The sequence below is a fragment of the Vulpes lagopus genome, chromosome 6, assembly GCF_018345385.1.
Source record: "Vulpes lagopus strain Blue_001 chromosome 6, ASM1834538v1, whole genome shotgun sequence".
Taxonomy (NCBI): Eukaryota; Metazoa; Chordata; class Mammalia; order Carnivora; family Canidae; genus Vulpes; species Vulpes lagopus.
In genome coordinates, this window is record NC_054829.1 from 85,322,218 (window position 1) to 85,336,329 (window position 14,112).

General features: G+C 31.8%; 1 protein-coding gene across 8 annotated transcripts in view; it reads right to left on the reverse strand.

Moving 5' to 3' along the window:
* MAPK10 (mitogen-activated protein kinase 10) overlaps positions 1-14,112 on the reverse strand; it is a 296,363-nt gene that overhangs the window by 52,461 nt on the left and 229,790 nt on the right. The window contains exon 9 of one of the 8 annotated variants that reach the window (XM_041759955.1): positions 7,623-7,694. The exons of the other annotated variants lie outside the window; for them this stretch is intronic. Within the exon in view, the coding sequence (XP_041615889.1) occupies positions 7,623-7,694 (72 nt within the window). The remainder of the gene's footprint in view (positions 1-7,622; positions 7,695-14,112) is intronic. 8 annotated transcript variants of the gene reach the window in all.

The window sequence follows — 14,112 nt, forward strand, 5'->3', positions numbered from 1 at the left end:
TGAATCCAGACTTACTTTTTACTCTGTCTCATAGTGAATATTTTCTGTAAAAAAAATTCTCACATCTATTTGAAACTTAGAGAATACCAGTGTTTGTCTCTAAATTCTTAACTAAATTTTTTAAAGATAATTTTGCCCAAGAGACCTGTCTGTATTGAGTTCCAGGAGAGACTATTCTATCTTGCAAGCCAACTAGCTGCCTTGGTACTGCATTGTGCCATTTGTTAGGTATCATGATATAAACTGTGGCTCCCAAACTTGAATATTCATAAGATAGAGAACTTACAAAAATACAGGTCCCTCCCCACTCCCTGTTGATCTACAAGATTCTGAGTCCATAAGTCTTATATGATATTAAAAAATATCAATAGTAATTGCAATCCAGATGGTCCCTGGACTATGTTTTGAGATATATTAATGTAGAATATACTAAAAGTCTCTTGTGATTTACTGAGTCCAAGTTTAAGAACATAGTTCCAAACTATTTCAGTTCTATGACACTAGTTAGAATAGGGTCAATATCATCAAAAGATTAACCCACATCTATTTGCTGTGGAAAACTTAGGGGTCAGTCACCTGGAAATACTTCAGTGAAAAACAAAGATCCTGATATTTATCCCTTTTCCTTGTGTCACTTTCCTGAAAAAATGATGGGGAATTACAGTAAGCGGCACACAGTGTTCCAGCAGAGGGAGAGGGGTTCTGACCATCATCATTTAGGGAAGGATGAAAATTATACGTTGCTATCACTTGTGGGGTGCTGCTCATAAAAATTACAAAAGCTATTTAATTTAATATAAGGTTCAAAATATTTGACGATTTATTTCTATAATTACTCCACATTTCTCTATGATGAATTTGTTCTCAAAAGAACTCACTTCTGAGGACAATTTTAAAGATGAGGATAGAAATATATATATATACATAAATGACAGAGTTCTGGATCCAAATTTTTATGACTATGTCTTGAGCTCTTTTGTTACTTTAAAATTATTTTCACTCTTTTTTATTTGAATGTTCATTTTCTCTCAAAAGTCCCCCTTAAACTCTATTAACATGAAATATGAATAAGTGACTTAATGCACAATAGTAACTAACATGTATTTTCATTATAAACGAGCACAGGAAGAAGAAATATTATGAGCCAAAACACATTAAGGAACTCAAAGCTGACAATTTGAGTAAAGGCTATTTGGTCACTGACAGCAGATTATCCATGGAATACTATGGGACACAAAATATCCAAAGGCTAATATTCGAAGCATGATGTATATGGATCTCAGTACAATCCATTTTGTCTTATAAATCTATTTATTACTGTAACCTATATTTCCTTACAAAGCAAAAAATAGACATTTCACATATAAGCATATCTAATATATATTAATATGTTGTCCCAACAGTAGAATTTCTATTAAGTTATTGAAAGTTTATCTTTGGGACATCTCATTTGCACAAACCCCTTACAAGACTCTGTATCTAATTTGATATTTGTAATATAAATAAATTATTGTTTTCATGAAATACCTTCCTTAAGCTGTATTATATTCTGGCTTCATAAAGGCTGGCTCTGACTCCACCTGCATTTTGAAACTGGGAAGAAGTCTTGAGATAATTTAATTTGACATCTCTATCTTTTAGCTGAAAAATATCAAAGTCCTTTTAAAGTTGGTAAATAAAAGGACTTTAAACAAAGGAAGTAATAAAAACAACTAACACTCACAGAAATATAAAGTTCTATTTAAGGGGAATTTTGGAAAACTGTAGTCTGTTAAGACCCTTTGAGTAAATCCATTTCTAGGCATAACACTATATAAAAGGAAGATTAAGAAAGGATAATAAGGTCTATATGAGATCAAGAAAACATGCCATATGAGGTATACTTAACAAAACTTTTCATATTTAAATTTTTAAAAACAGAGACAACCTAGCACTTTGACCCTCTTATTCCTTAGTCATCATCCCTTCTACTACAGTACTTTTATTGTAAGTTTTATTATGTCATTTTTATTTCCTGATATATACCTGGAAACAAAAAAATGTCCAACACATGATAAGTGGTCAGCAATATATGGTGAATAAGTGAATGTCTACTTTTAAGTTCAACCAGAGTTTTATAATGGAAATAATTTAAAGAATAGGAGAGAGAAAATATTCAGAGAAATGAAAACTGAGAAATTCCAGAAACTGGAGATAGGCTGGAATTTCGGAAACCCAGTTAGTCCCAAGGGAGATAAATTTAAAAAAAAAAAAAAAAAGAGAAAGAGAAAGAAAGAAGAAAGAAGGAAAGAAAGAAAGAAAGAAAGAAAGAAAGAAAGAAAGAAAGAAAGAAAGAAATCCACACCTAGTTACATGCTTGAGAAACAGTAAATAAACAAAGGCTAAGGAAAAAAATCCTAAATGAAGGTAGAGAGAAAAACAGAGTAATGTATAGAATTGTTGAATCACTCTATTGTATACCTGAAACTAATAAAACACTGTATGTTAACTAAATTGGAATTAAAATTAAAAACTTAAAGACAAAAAAAGAAATAAGAAAAACAGAGTGTTCTGGTGTATTTCAAATGGTTCCTCTCCCCTCCCACTATGGAAAAAGTGAGGCATTTTTCTCTGATATTTTCTGTAGGAGTCTGATCAAAGTTTTGGGGTAAATCTAACAATGTTGTGTTTCCACATGACTAACTCCACCTGGAGTTTTTAAATCTGAGAGTTGTCCACACTAGGTCTCTAGAAATTTGTCAGTTATAGTTCAGGTTTTTCTATCCTTGACATGAATCCCTGTATGTGCCTGTTTCTCTTGCTCTGGGACATTAGTTTTCTCTGTGTCTTCCTCTCTCTTACAGATCCAAAAGAGTTGATGACTTTCAATCTGTTCAACCTTTTTACTTCTTGTTAGGATGGAGTGATGATTTCCAAGCTTCTTACATATGGAACTAGAAACCAGAAATCTATTTGATTTGATTTGATATTATTGCAAGAGGCACTACATTCATCTTTTTTTCAAATAATTTGTTGTTGATATGGAAAAATAAACTTGAGTTTTTAACTTAAAAAAAGGAAAATAACCTTAAAATAAAGAGCCAAGTTGCAAGAAATAGTAGTAAGCCAAGAAAATGATAGAGTTCTAGGTGAATCTAAAAAACCCAACTGTATGCAATATTATTATAATATTGGCAGTTTATGAGGCTAAAGGAAAAGAACTAAGATACTGGGCATGGACAGCATATTTTATTTTATTTTTTTGACAGTATATTTTAATTGGTACAGTAATGACCTAAATTACTTTGTGCTAGGATCCTTGTGTGTTCAGGAGAAAGATAAAAATTATCAAAATTAAAAAAGCAATTTCCCACATATTAAACTATAGATTTAATGCCAGTTCCAGTATAAGTACCAATAGGAATCTTAGCAGGTCAATTTTAAACTGTTTATGGGAATTCAATGAGTCATTAATAGCTAAGATACTTCTGAAGAAGACAATAAAGGTGAGGTGTTTACCTTATTGATATAAGTACATATTATACATTTGTATTAGAAAGGGTAGTAGTGGTATAGACAAACAGATCAGTGGAAGAGATTATAGAGCCCAGTATCTAATACTCTTTCCCTCAATATGTGGAAACTTATGATAGAGATGGCATTATCAGTAAAGAAAGAATAAGCTAATTAATATATGGAACTGAAATAAAATAAATTAGATCCCTCTTTAACACTATACACAAAATCAGTTCCAAGTAAACTAAAGGCTTAAATGTAAAAGACCATTCTTTAAAACATTTGTAGTAAAATTACAAGGGAATATAAAGGCCTAAAAGGATTCTTAAGACATAAAATTCTTAAGGACTTTTTATACAAGGGAATACAAAAAACAAACTGCCAAATTCCAAAATCACTATAAAATAAAGAGAGAAAATAATCTAAATACAGGGAGAAGATATTTGCAACACATAAAACTGACAAATAGTAGTTTCAGAATATATAATGAACTACTACTAATCAATTTTTAAAATACAATAAAAAAATGTTTTAAAAAATGGAACTTTACCAAGACTGATGGCCTATAAACATAGGGAAAGATACTTAGCCTCCCTTGCAATTAAGAAAATAAAAATTCAGCTTCCGGTGAAATAGTATTTTATATCCAAGAGATTGGTAAAAATTTAAAAACAAATCTCACAATACCAAGATTTGGTGTCAATGTGGAGTAGACAGTTATATTTATATACTACTTCTCTAGAAATCAATCTTATGATACATAGTCAGGTTTAAAATGTGCACTCCTTCGTGCCCAGGAATTTATCATTAAAAACAAAACAAAACAAAACAAAAAACAAAAAAACCTTCCCTTTCCCATGTGCTCCTGGAGATCTATGTTTTAGCTTCATTATTTATAAAAGCAAAAGCAAAAACAAAAACATAAATTGAATATTCTCCAAAGCCTATTTGTAGGAAAACAAATTCACTATGGAATATTCAGAGACTGCAATACTTTACAGCAATGAAAATGAATGAACTAATGGGTCAACATGAATAAACCTCAAAAATATAAAGTTAACTTCCACGAAAAGCAAGTAGCAAAATAATGCGACTTGTTCAATATGTAAAACACATAAAGCTAAACCATATGTTGCTTAGAGATAAATATACTTGTGGTAAAATATAAAGAAAGTTAAGAAGATCATAAAAACATGTATTTAGGACCTCTGGGAGAGTGAAGAATATGATTGGGAAGAACACAAAAGACTCAAAGATATTGGTAATGTTCTGTTTTTTAATCTGAATGATAGTATATATGTTTTCATTGTATTGGTCTTCTACATAGCTATATGTCTAATATTAATTCACTTGTATAACTTAAAATATTTTATAATTTTTAAAGTAAAAATTTTTGCTATGATGAAATTCATTAGATTTCCCAAAAGAAAGCATCTCAATAGTTGAGTTCTGATTCCTCTGTAGAGTTAAAAACATTTGATTTGAATAAATTGAGTTAATATATACTTAAGAATACATTTACCAATAAGGTAGTCTATAAATACATAAAATTTTATTTTATACTTTATTTTAAAGATTTCATTTGTTCATGAGAGACACACAGAGAGAGAGAGAGAGAGAGAGGCAGAGACACAGGCAGAGGGAGAAGCAGGCTTCATGCAGGGAGCCCAACGTGGGACTAGATCCCAGGTCTCCAGGATCACACCCTGGGCTGAAGGCAGCGCTAAACCGCTGACAACCAGGCTGCCCAATATATAAAACTTTAAAAGCTGCTTTTAGCTATCTAAATTTCTCAATGCTAAAAATAACAGGTTGAAACTTTTTAGACATAGAAGATAAAGGGGATAAGGCCTTATTAATATTTTAAGTCTTGTTGTTGAATGGTTTATATTTTAAGAAGATATGCATAGCTCATATTGCAAAGATTTCTAGTAATTATTTATTTTGAGAATGCCTTCATGTAAATGAGGATATAAGTTAATTAAAATAATATGACTTCTTATGATGTATTGTATGGATGTATAATATACATATTATATATCTCTAACTCCATTTTAAAGGTTCCATTTAACTAATAGACTGAGATATAATTTTATTGCCTCTTCAGAGAACTCACTTCTAATAATAGGGAATATAAAAAATAATGTCTTGCATTTTAAAGTTTAACTTTATGATATTCAGTGTTCATAATTTGCTTGAAAAAGAATGATTTAAACTTTAACCAACATGTTTTAAATCACTAAAAGACCACATCCTACATTCAAGAAGCCACTTTATAAAATAATTAGCATTTGTCCTTCAAGAAATTTACAAATGTATACCTATAAGAACTCCAGAAATAACTCAATATAAAAATATCAAGCTCAGGCATTGAAAGGTATCTATCATGAGATTTTAACATTAGTAGAGGCTAAAGCTTTACTTATAAGGGATTTTATAAGGGATTTTAATACCTGTTAGAAATGATATCCAAGCAATTTCTCCCCAAAAAGTAGATTTTAAGATATGTTCATCTATACCTACTAAGTCAGTTGTGGAAATCTGATATGATTTTTAAATAAAATATGCAAGAAAAGTAATTAAAATAACCATTTTAATTTAAAGGTGGCAAATACTCATTTCACTCATTGATTATTCTACCACAATGAACTGAAAAAGCAGAGTACAAAGGTAACAGATTGAGTCTATTTTCACTAAATGCCTAAAATTAGCCAAAACTTAAGAACTGTTTCATGTTCATGTTCAAAGACCAAAATAAAGTTTAAAATTCCTTATAAAATAAAGAAATTTTTTTAGAAGTCTGAAGGAATTTAGTTTTTATCAACTCAACTTGCTTTTAAACAGCATTAACATAAACATGAATATGGCAAATTCATGCAATATAGACAGAAAAACTTGAAAAATGAACGTGTGTCATACGTAAGACTAGAAAAAAGAAGTAAAAACAGTATAACTTTAATTTTTTACTAAATAAGACATTTTAGGTTAGTTCTTTCATTCTACAAAAATTGAGTGCCTAACTCAGTCATTTTCCAAGCTGGTCCTTTAACACATACAGAGAATATATGTATGAAACTATATATACCATATAAGTAATATATTAATCTCCAAAGCAAATAGCTAGTCATAGTATGGTTAGTATATACTATATTAGTAATTAGATTTACTTTAATTATACATTAAAACCCCATTATTATAGGTTTGATTTTATTTTTGAATCATGGTCATTTAAGCAAAGGTTTTATCCTTAATATGATGAAGATATGATATCTTAATAAGTGACCGAATGTGGGAAATATTTAACTAATTTAAGAAAATAAATTATTACACACCCATATACTAAAGACACAGTGTCTATATACTAATAACACAGTGTCTATATTTAATGCTGCAAAGCCTCTGGAATCTTTACTTGCTATCTTTGTTAGCTAAGAGAAGATCACTTTTACTTATTCAAGTGACAGAAATTTCTTTCTTCAGATATTTTATATAATCTTTTAATTAATGAGGTTTTAATTGTTGCATTTGTTAATGATGTAGAAAAATAAGAACCAGAATCAGATCAATTATCCCTAGAGATGAAGTAAATGACAAAAAGAATTTTAAAAGAGGTTGGTAAATTTTAAAATGAAATTCATATGCATGCTTTCTGAGTATGCGTTAAAATAAACCTATCATATTTGAGGGTGAAAATAAATCTGATTAAAGATTTCCATGTCAGGTGTATATTTCTTAAAAGCATGAATCTCCAGTCTTAAAACTGAAATATTTTGTTATTTATTATCTAGCTATGAAAATAACAATTTAAAACATCTACCACTCAAAAAAAAAAAAAACAATAGAGAAGAGCATATCACTGTTACTAGTTTCATAGGACTGAATTTTAAGGCAGGCCTTTTGAAAGCATGCTGAATGTTTCACATTGGATACTGTATTATCCCCATAAGTTCTAGCTAGGAGACAAGGTTATTCTACAATGATGCCAGCTGGTAAATATTTGACATTGGAGTCTCCTAGAATCCCTCTAAAGGCAGTGAATATGTACCATCAGCAGTATCATGTTTGAGACCAAAGGGAATTGATTGAGAATGACACCCATAGAGACCACTGGCTGCTAAGAAGGATACGATCAGTGCCAGGAAACAGCACTGCACCTTTTATCATTTCTCCCATGATGCACCCTACTGACCACATGTCAACTGAAAACAAAAATGAAATGAAGATAAACAAGAAGATAGGAATAGAACAGCAAATAAATGAAAACACTTGGCTACCTATGCCATAGAGCAATGGTCTGACCTTTCACTGACTAGCTCAGAAGCCAGTCTTAATGATCATTAGTGTTTTAAAACAGAGAAATAGGGAGAACACAAGGATGTCAGGGCGCTTTCTGCTATGCAACTGAGCTAACAGTGCCACTCAATGCTATTTAATGCATGATAATATTACTTTGCAATTATAAGTCAATGATTAATTTAGTTTCTGATTTAAAAGGTCTAATTTACATTCATCTACTAGAATCCTACTGATTTGTATTGTAAATTATTATAGATTGTGTTAATATGGGAAACATGCAAAATGGTTTCTTTTTTATTCTTTCATATACCATATCTGAAAAAAAGAAAAAAAAAGCTGAGCTGCCAGCAACCTCAGAAGAAAGGGTGTCTTTTACAAAACACATTTACTCTTACTTATAAATATGAATAAATTTCCGGAAGTGAGATGACAGTTCAAGAATGAATGTTTTGAAATATGCTGGCTCAGTTTCATTGACTCTCATCAAAGGAGCATGTTTCTAAACAGGAAGACTTGTCTTATTCTTATAAACATGGTTGCTTTAGAATGGTTAGAAATACTGGCTTTCAAAATGGGATGGTTCAACAGGAAATGAACAACATAATTTAAAGAGATAACACTTCTCAGACTATGAATCCAAAGAAGCCTGGAATTCGAGATGAAATTACAGTGGTTTCTCTGCTATTGCCAGTTATCATCCAGAACTCAAAACCAGTAAGCTAAGGCAGAGGGTACACAGGGAGGGGCAAAACGGGAAAAGGCGAAGCAAGAAAGTAAAATCTCTCTCTTTAACCATACTTGGTTACTCACGTGTTCGTATTGGAAGTCAGAAAGAGAGATAGGTCATTTTTAAGGGGGAAAATAACCTAGAAGAATATGTTGAGGGGGAGCAAATAGGAAGAGGCATTAAATTAGCAATACACTATAATTCTGCTCCACTTACTCTTCAAATTACATTTTGTAATTTGTCAGTGAGCTTAAGGAATTCCTCATGAGATTCTTTCGAATGTGAAAATCTCACTCAGGTTAAACTCAAATTTTCCATTATTTGACTTAACACCTAAACAGAGTGATCACTGCAAAGAAATGGTTACAGCTTTGAAGGTGATAAGCATACCAAGAGAAGCAAATTTGTTTTGCTTCCATTTTAGGAAAGCAAGTGACATGCAAAAATATCAGGGAAAGATAGAGCAAACAGTTGTGCATCCCTTTATTATTAATGCATTTGTAATTATGGAAAATATCTGTCTCACAAGAGTTTGGTATTGTGAGAATCTTTGATTAAAGGAGAAAAGAAAAAGATCTCTGAAAATGCATTTGTTTTGAAATTGCAAGTTTTCTTATCATACTATCCAAAGTGACCAGTCTAAGTTGCTATTTACATGTAACTATTTTTATAGATATTGAGGAAGACATTGACCAAAAACTTCAGAGAGAGCTAAAAACTCAATAAGCAGCATTTTCTCTTGCCTGTACCCGTTCAAGCACTTGGAAAAGGTGGCTTCTGCCACAAACAGAATCTGGGAGCATTTGTATCTGGGAGTTAGAAAACATTTATTTTTATTTTTTATTTAATGCAAAAAAATCTCTTCTATATTATCTCTTTCTATAACCTTGGTCAAGGCACTTCATGTCTCTAAATATAAATTTCATCCTCTAAAATGTAGATGGTAAGTATTTATCATGTAAAATTTTTTAAAAAGATTTAAAAGGATTATGCCTGGTAAAGATCCTTCTACATTGCCTGGTACATAGTAAGTATGGAATTAAATATATTCTGGAAGGTTTACTTAATATTTATTTAATATTATATTCAGATATAATAAATCTTTCCAATGAGGAGAACAGATCATTTCACTGTTAAAACCACTTAGAAAGGCATTCCACATATTCAATTCAGCTGACTCTATGGAACTTCTTTCCATTATCTAAAACCAATAGCCCTGCTTCTTCATCTAAATAAAATCTTAACTTATGTGAATATATAGTCTATGATCCCTGACCACTTCTCTCCTAAAACTGACAGATTTCCATCTTTCAGACTAAAATCCCTTGACTTTCACTCCTTCATACATGGCCTTTAAACAACAGCAATAACAATACAGGTGATCTAAATGGAATCTTAGTCTTTATGTTGCTTTAGTCTCAAATGGTCTAGACAGTTGTTAGTTTAATAACTGGTATTAACTGGTATATTTCCCAGTTCTCTTTTGTGTGGCTCTGCTGGATATAAGTATTTCAAAGAAGAAGACCAGTTTTTGGAAATTTATCTTCATGTCAGAACCCAAAATAGACTTAATGGATCAAAAAGCTTTTCATAAAAATAATGCAGAGATAAAAACTCTAGATCTGAAATACTGATTAATAAATTCTATTTTTTCTATTTTAAAGAAACTTTCTGAGTAACAATGCCCTAAACAACTTTTTAATTTTCAATTCCCATTTAACTTTACTCACTATTCATTATTCTATAGACTATCCGTGCTTATGCCACCTAAGTCTAAGCCTTGTGCCTAGAAATGATAAACTCTATTATTATGAATTACATAAGTGGAATATACGCATGTGAATTTATATGGATCTTTTTACACTCAAGTCAGTATTATTTCTCAAGATAAAGTCATTGCATCAGATTTTGTGAATTATTCATCACGACTAAAACAGTAATAAAAGGATTTGATACTAAATCTTGTTGGAGCAGGGAGGTAGGGGTTGGTGGTAAGCCTTCCCTCAACTAAATACATATCTGCTTATCAAGGAGACTATTTTATGAGATTTTCAAGATATTCCAAGGAATACTGATCATGCATAGACCTGAGAAAAAAATTACCAAATTTGATTACTGTTGGAAACTGGATTTTGATGCTTTCTGAAACTGCCTGATATAGTATTTGGGTCTCTGTAAAGTTTTGTACATTAAAGCTGCCCAGTTAGAATTCTGGTTGCTGGGATCCCTGGGTGGTGCAGCGGTTTGGCGCCTGCCTTTGGCCCGGGGCACGATCCTGGAGACCCGGGATCGAATCTCACATCAGGCTTCCGGTGCATGGAGCCTGCTTCTCCCTCTGCCTGTGTCTCTGCCTCTCTCTCTCTCTGTGACTATTATAAATAAATTTAAAAAAAAAAAATAATGAAACTTTTTTAAAAAAATAAAAATAAAAAAAAAGAATTCTGGTTGCTTTTTGACTCTGATTTATTACATTTCCTCTCCTGTCATTAGTATTCCCACAGGCAGAAAGGAGATTCATTTGTAACTGTGACACTCAAAAACTGAGTCACTTTAGAAGGGATATTATTAAGTAAGTTTTGGTGTTACTAAATCATGGTGATTAATTTTCTAAGAGCAAAAATCTCAAGTGTCATTGTATCATTTGTCAGGCATTAAATTATGCTAAATTATGTTTTTTTTTTCTATTCTAGCCAAGAGATAGAAATGATATAACATAGGCCCTGGCAGCTTAAATCTAAATAAAGAAAGCATCGTACTGTTATTTCCACATTCTGTCAATGGCTTGGGTTGTAATCTACAGTGAAATATTTTTTGTACTATGTGAATTTCTATCTAGTAATCTGGTAAATATTCCCCATCTAGGAGATTAACACAATTGTGAAACTATATTGCTTTTCTCCCTGACCTAATTATATCTTCACTTAGCATAGGATTCAGACAATGTGCTTTGATAAATTTTCTTTCAAAGCATACCTTAAAATATGATAGCAAGAAGATTTAATATGATTTTCTTATATTGTGATACTATTTCTTTGAAAAGTTTGTTTCACAAATTATAAATTTAGATGTTTAACAAGAGCACATTGTTTTAAACTTCAGTGAAGACACAGAATTATCAAAGACTAAAGAAACATATATATTTTGTACATGTAAATTTACATAAGAAAAATAACACTATGGAATGCTAAGTATTCTAATGTCAGGAAATCAAAGGAAGATTTTCTTCTTGAGTCTACCCACTCAGCTTGCTTTTCTTGCTTTAGAACTTGTCATTATATCATTAATTTTTAACTTTTATTTAAAACACTTTATATTTCCAATTTGCTTTTCTGAAAAACAGAAAAAAATCCACTGAAACTTATAATAATGGAGGAAACTTCAGCTTTATATTAAATTAACAAATAAAACTAGAGACCAAGAAACAAAATATGTTGCTATACAAAGGCTTAATTAAATAATTTTTTTACTGTACCAACATGTTTTAAATGTCATCTTTCAAAATTCATGTAATTCTGTAGTGTAAAGAAATAAGGAATTCAAGGAAATTCTAACGTTGAAAAATGTCTTTTTTTTTAAACCTTTCACTTTTCATTGTTCTTATCAATAAACAGCAAACGCCGGCTCCAAGTGTCTCACATTATCATCAATGTCAGGATCTTCACTTTATTCTGTACACCAAGTGACAGAAGTATTTTATTTAGTAAATGGCAACCTTTTTCTTTCTTTCGACTGTTGTCTAAGTCACAGATAACTTTCATTTCTCCTCATTTGAAAGAAATTCTTTATTCTAGGTAGCCTTTTTGTTATTCTCAGTTTTTATAGTTTATCTCACTCAATTTGAAGGTTATTTAGGCTGGAGTGTTTCCAAATTGATGAACTTTTATAATATAACTATTGTGTTTCTTAACTTTGGAGGTTTTGCAGGTATGTGCATGTTTGTAAAGATGTAATGTTTTATCGCCACAGCAATCCTGTAAGGTGGGGAGAGGAAGTATTTTATAAAGTAAATTAAAGCTTAAGGGGTGTCACGTGATCAAAGTGAACAGGACCAGAAGTCAGTTCGTAGAGCCATATTCCAGGATGCATTGACTTTCCTTTGACTGTGGAAAGGAGGAAGAATGTAGCACATGATTCAGGAACTCTGTCCTAAGGGCCAACAGGGCTTGGGACAGTTTGAATGGAAAATCACAGTAAAGACTAAAGAGTGTGTTTTATTGTTTGTAGTTTCCCCTCTCAATACTTCATTAAAAAAAAAAAATCACTCCGTACTCTGTCTACAGAACTGTAGAGGGATAGTAGTCCTAGTGGAGCTTTGTGAATGCTAGAGCTCAGCAGCTCCTCTCCCAAGACTCCAAGGGATCAAGATCCAGCTCCTCAATTTCTGCCTTCCGTTCCACCCTGAAAGTCCATCCTGCCTTGGTGCTCCCTTGCAGTAAATCTTTCTGAGCTCCTTTTTTGTTGTTGTTGTTGTTTTAAGATTTATTTATTTATGGGAGATACAGAGAGAGGCAGAGACATAGGCAGAGGGGAGAAGTAGGCTCCTCACAGGGAGCCCGATGCAGGAGTTGATCACAGGCCCTTGGATCATGACCTGAGCCAAAGGCAGACGCTTAACCACTGAGCCACCCAGGCATCCCTCTCTGAGTTCCTTTCATGACCTTCATGCCTTATCCCACCTTCTGGTGTACTCTGGCCTTAGTCTCAACTTTCCGGAAGAAAGTCCTCTTATAACTGTGTCCTCCTTCCATCTTTTTAGATCACCTTGATCTCAAGCTCCCACTCTAGTGATTCCTATCTTACCTAGATTTTCTCAAAATAATAATAAAAGAGTGGTAAACAAATTAATGGTGACAATATATTCTTTCAAACAGGCACAAAGAAATAAAGGTGAAAAGTCTTGTCTTTTTAAATGTTCCTAATTATCTTCAATTTGTCTATGGGTATGAAAGAATGACTGAAGTTTTACATCACACTTTTACTTAAAGTCATAAATCATACATGGTTTGGGATAATACTGTATTATCTTAATATTAGGTAAAAGACTCAGACTATAGCAATGTATTAGTTGCAGAAGTTTATTAGAAAGTAAGCATGGTTATTTCAAAGAGGTAAGAAGGATTAAGAATATCTATCTGCATTAGATGGATATAATAATCCACAACCTCTATTTTTATTCACCTTACTTTGATTATTCCTAATTTTCAAGTTCAAGCTTAGAAAAATATGACATTCATTCATTTTTTTGACATTAATTAAATTTGAGGATGTTTTCTTTATTTAGTCAAATATATTTTTGGCAAGTCATTTATCTGTTCCTTAGTAACTTGACTCCTTGACAAGTTTATATGTACATCCTTTTCATCCTAACTGAAATTTCTCATGTCTTCAAAGGGAAAAGAAAAACGGGCTACTTTAGCAGTCTAATCTGGCCCTAATTGGAGATAATATACTAGAGGTTTAGCAATTTCAAATGAATACAGTGTGCCTCTCTTTAATATCACCAAGGTCCAGGGAACTCTGGTCAAGAACTCTAGGTAAAGGCCTTACTCAAAGAAGCTGTTGCCATTTGAAGTAGCATGGAAGGAAAAAGTAAA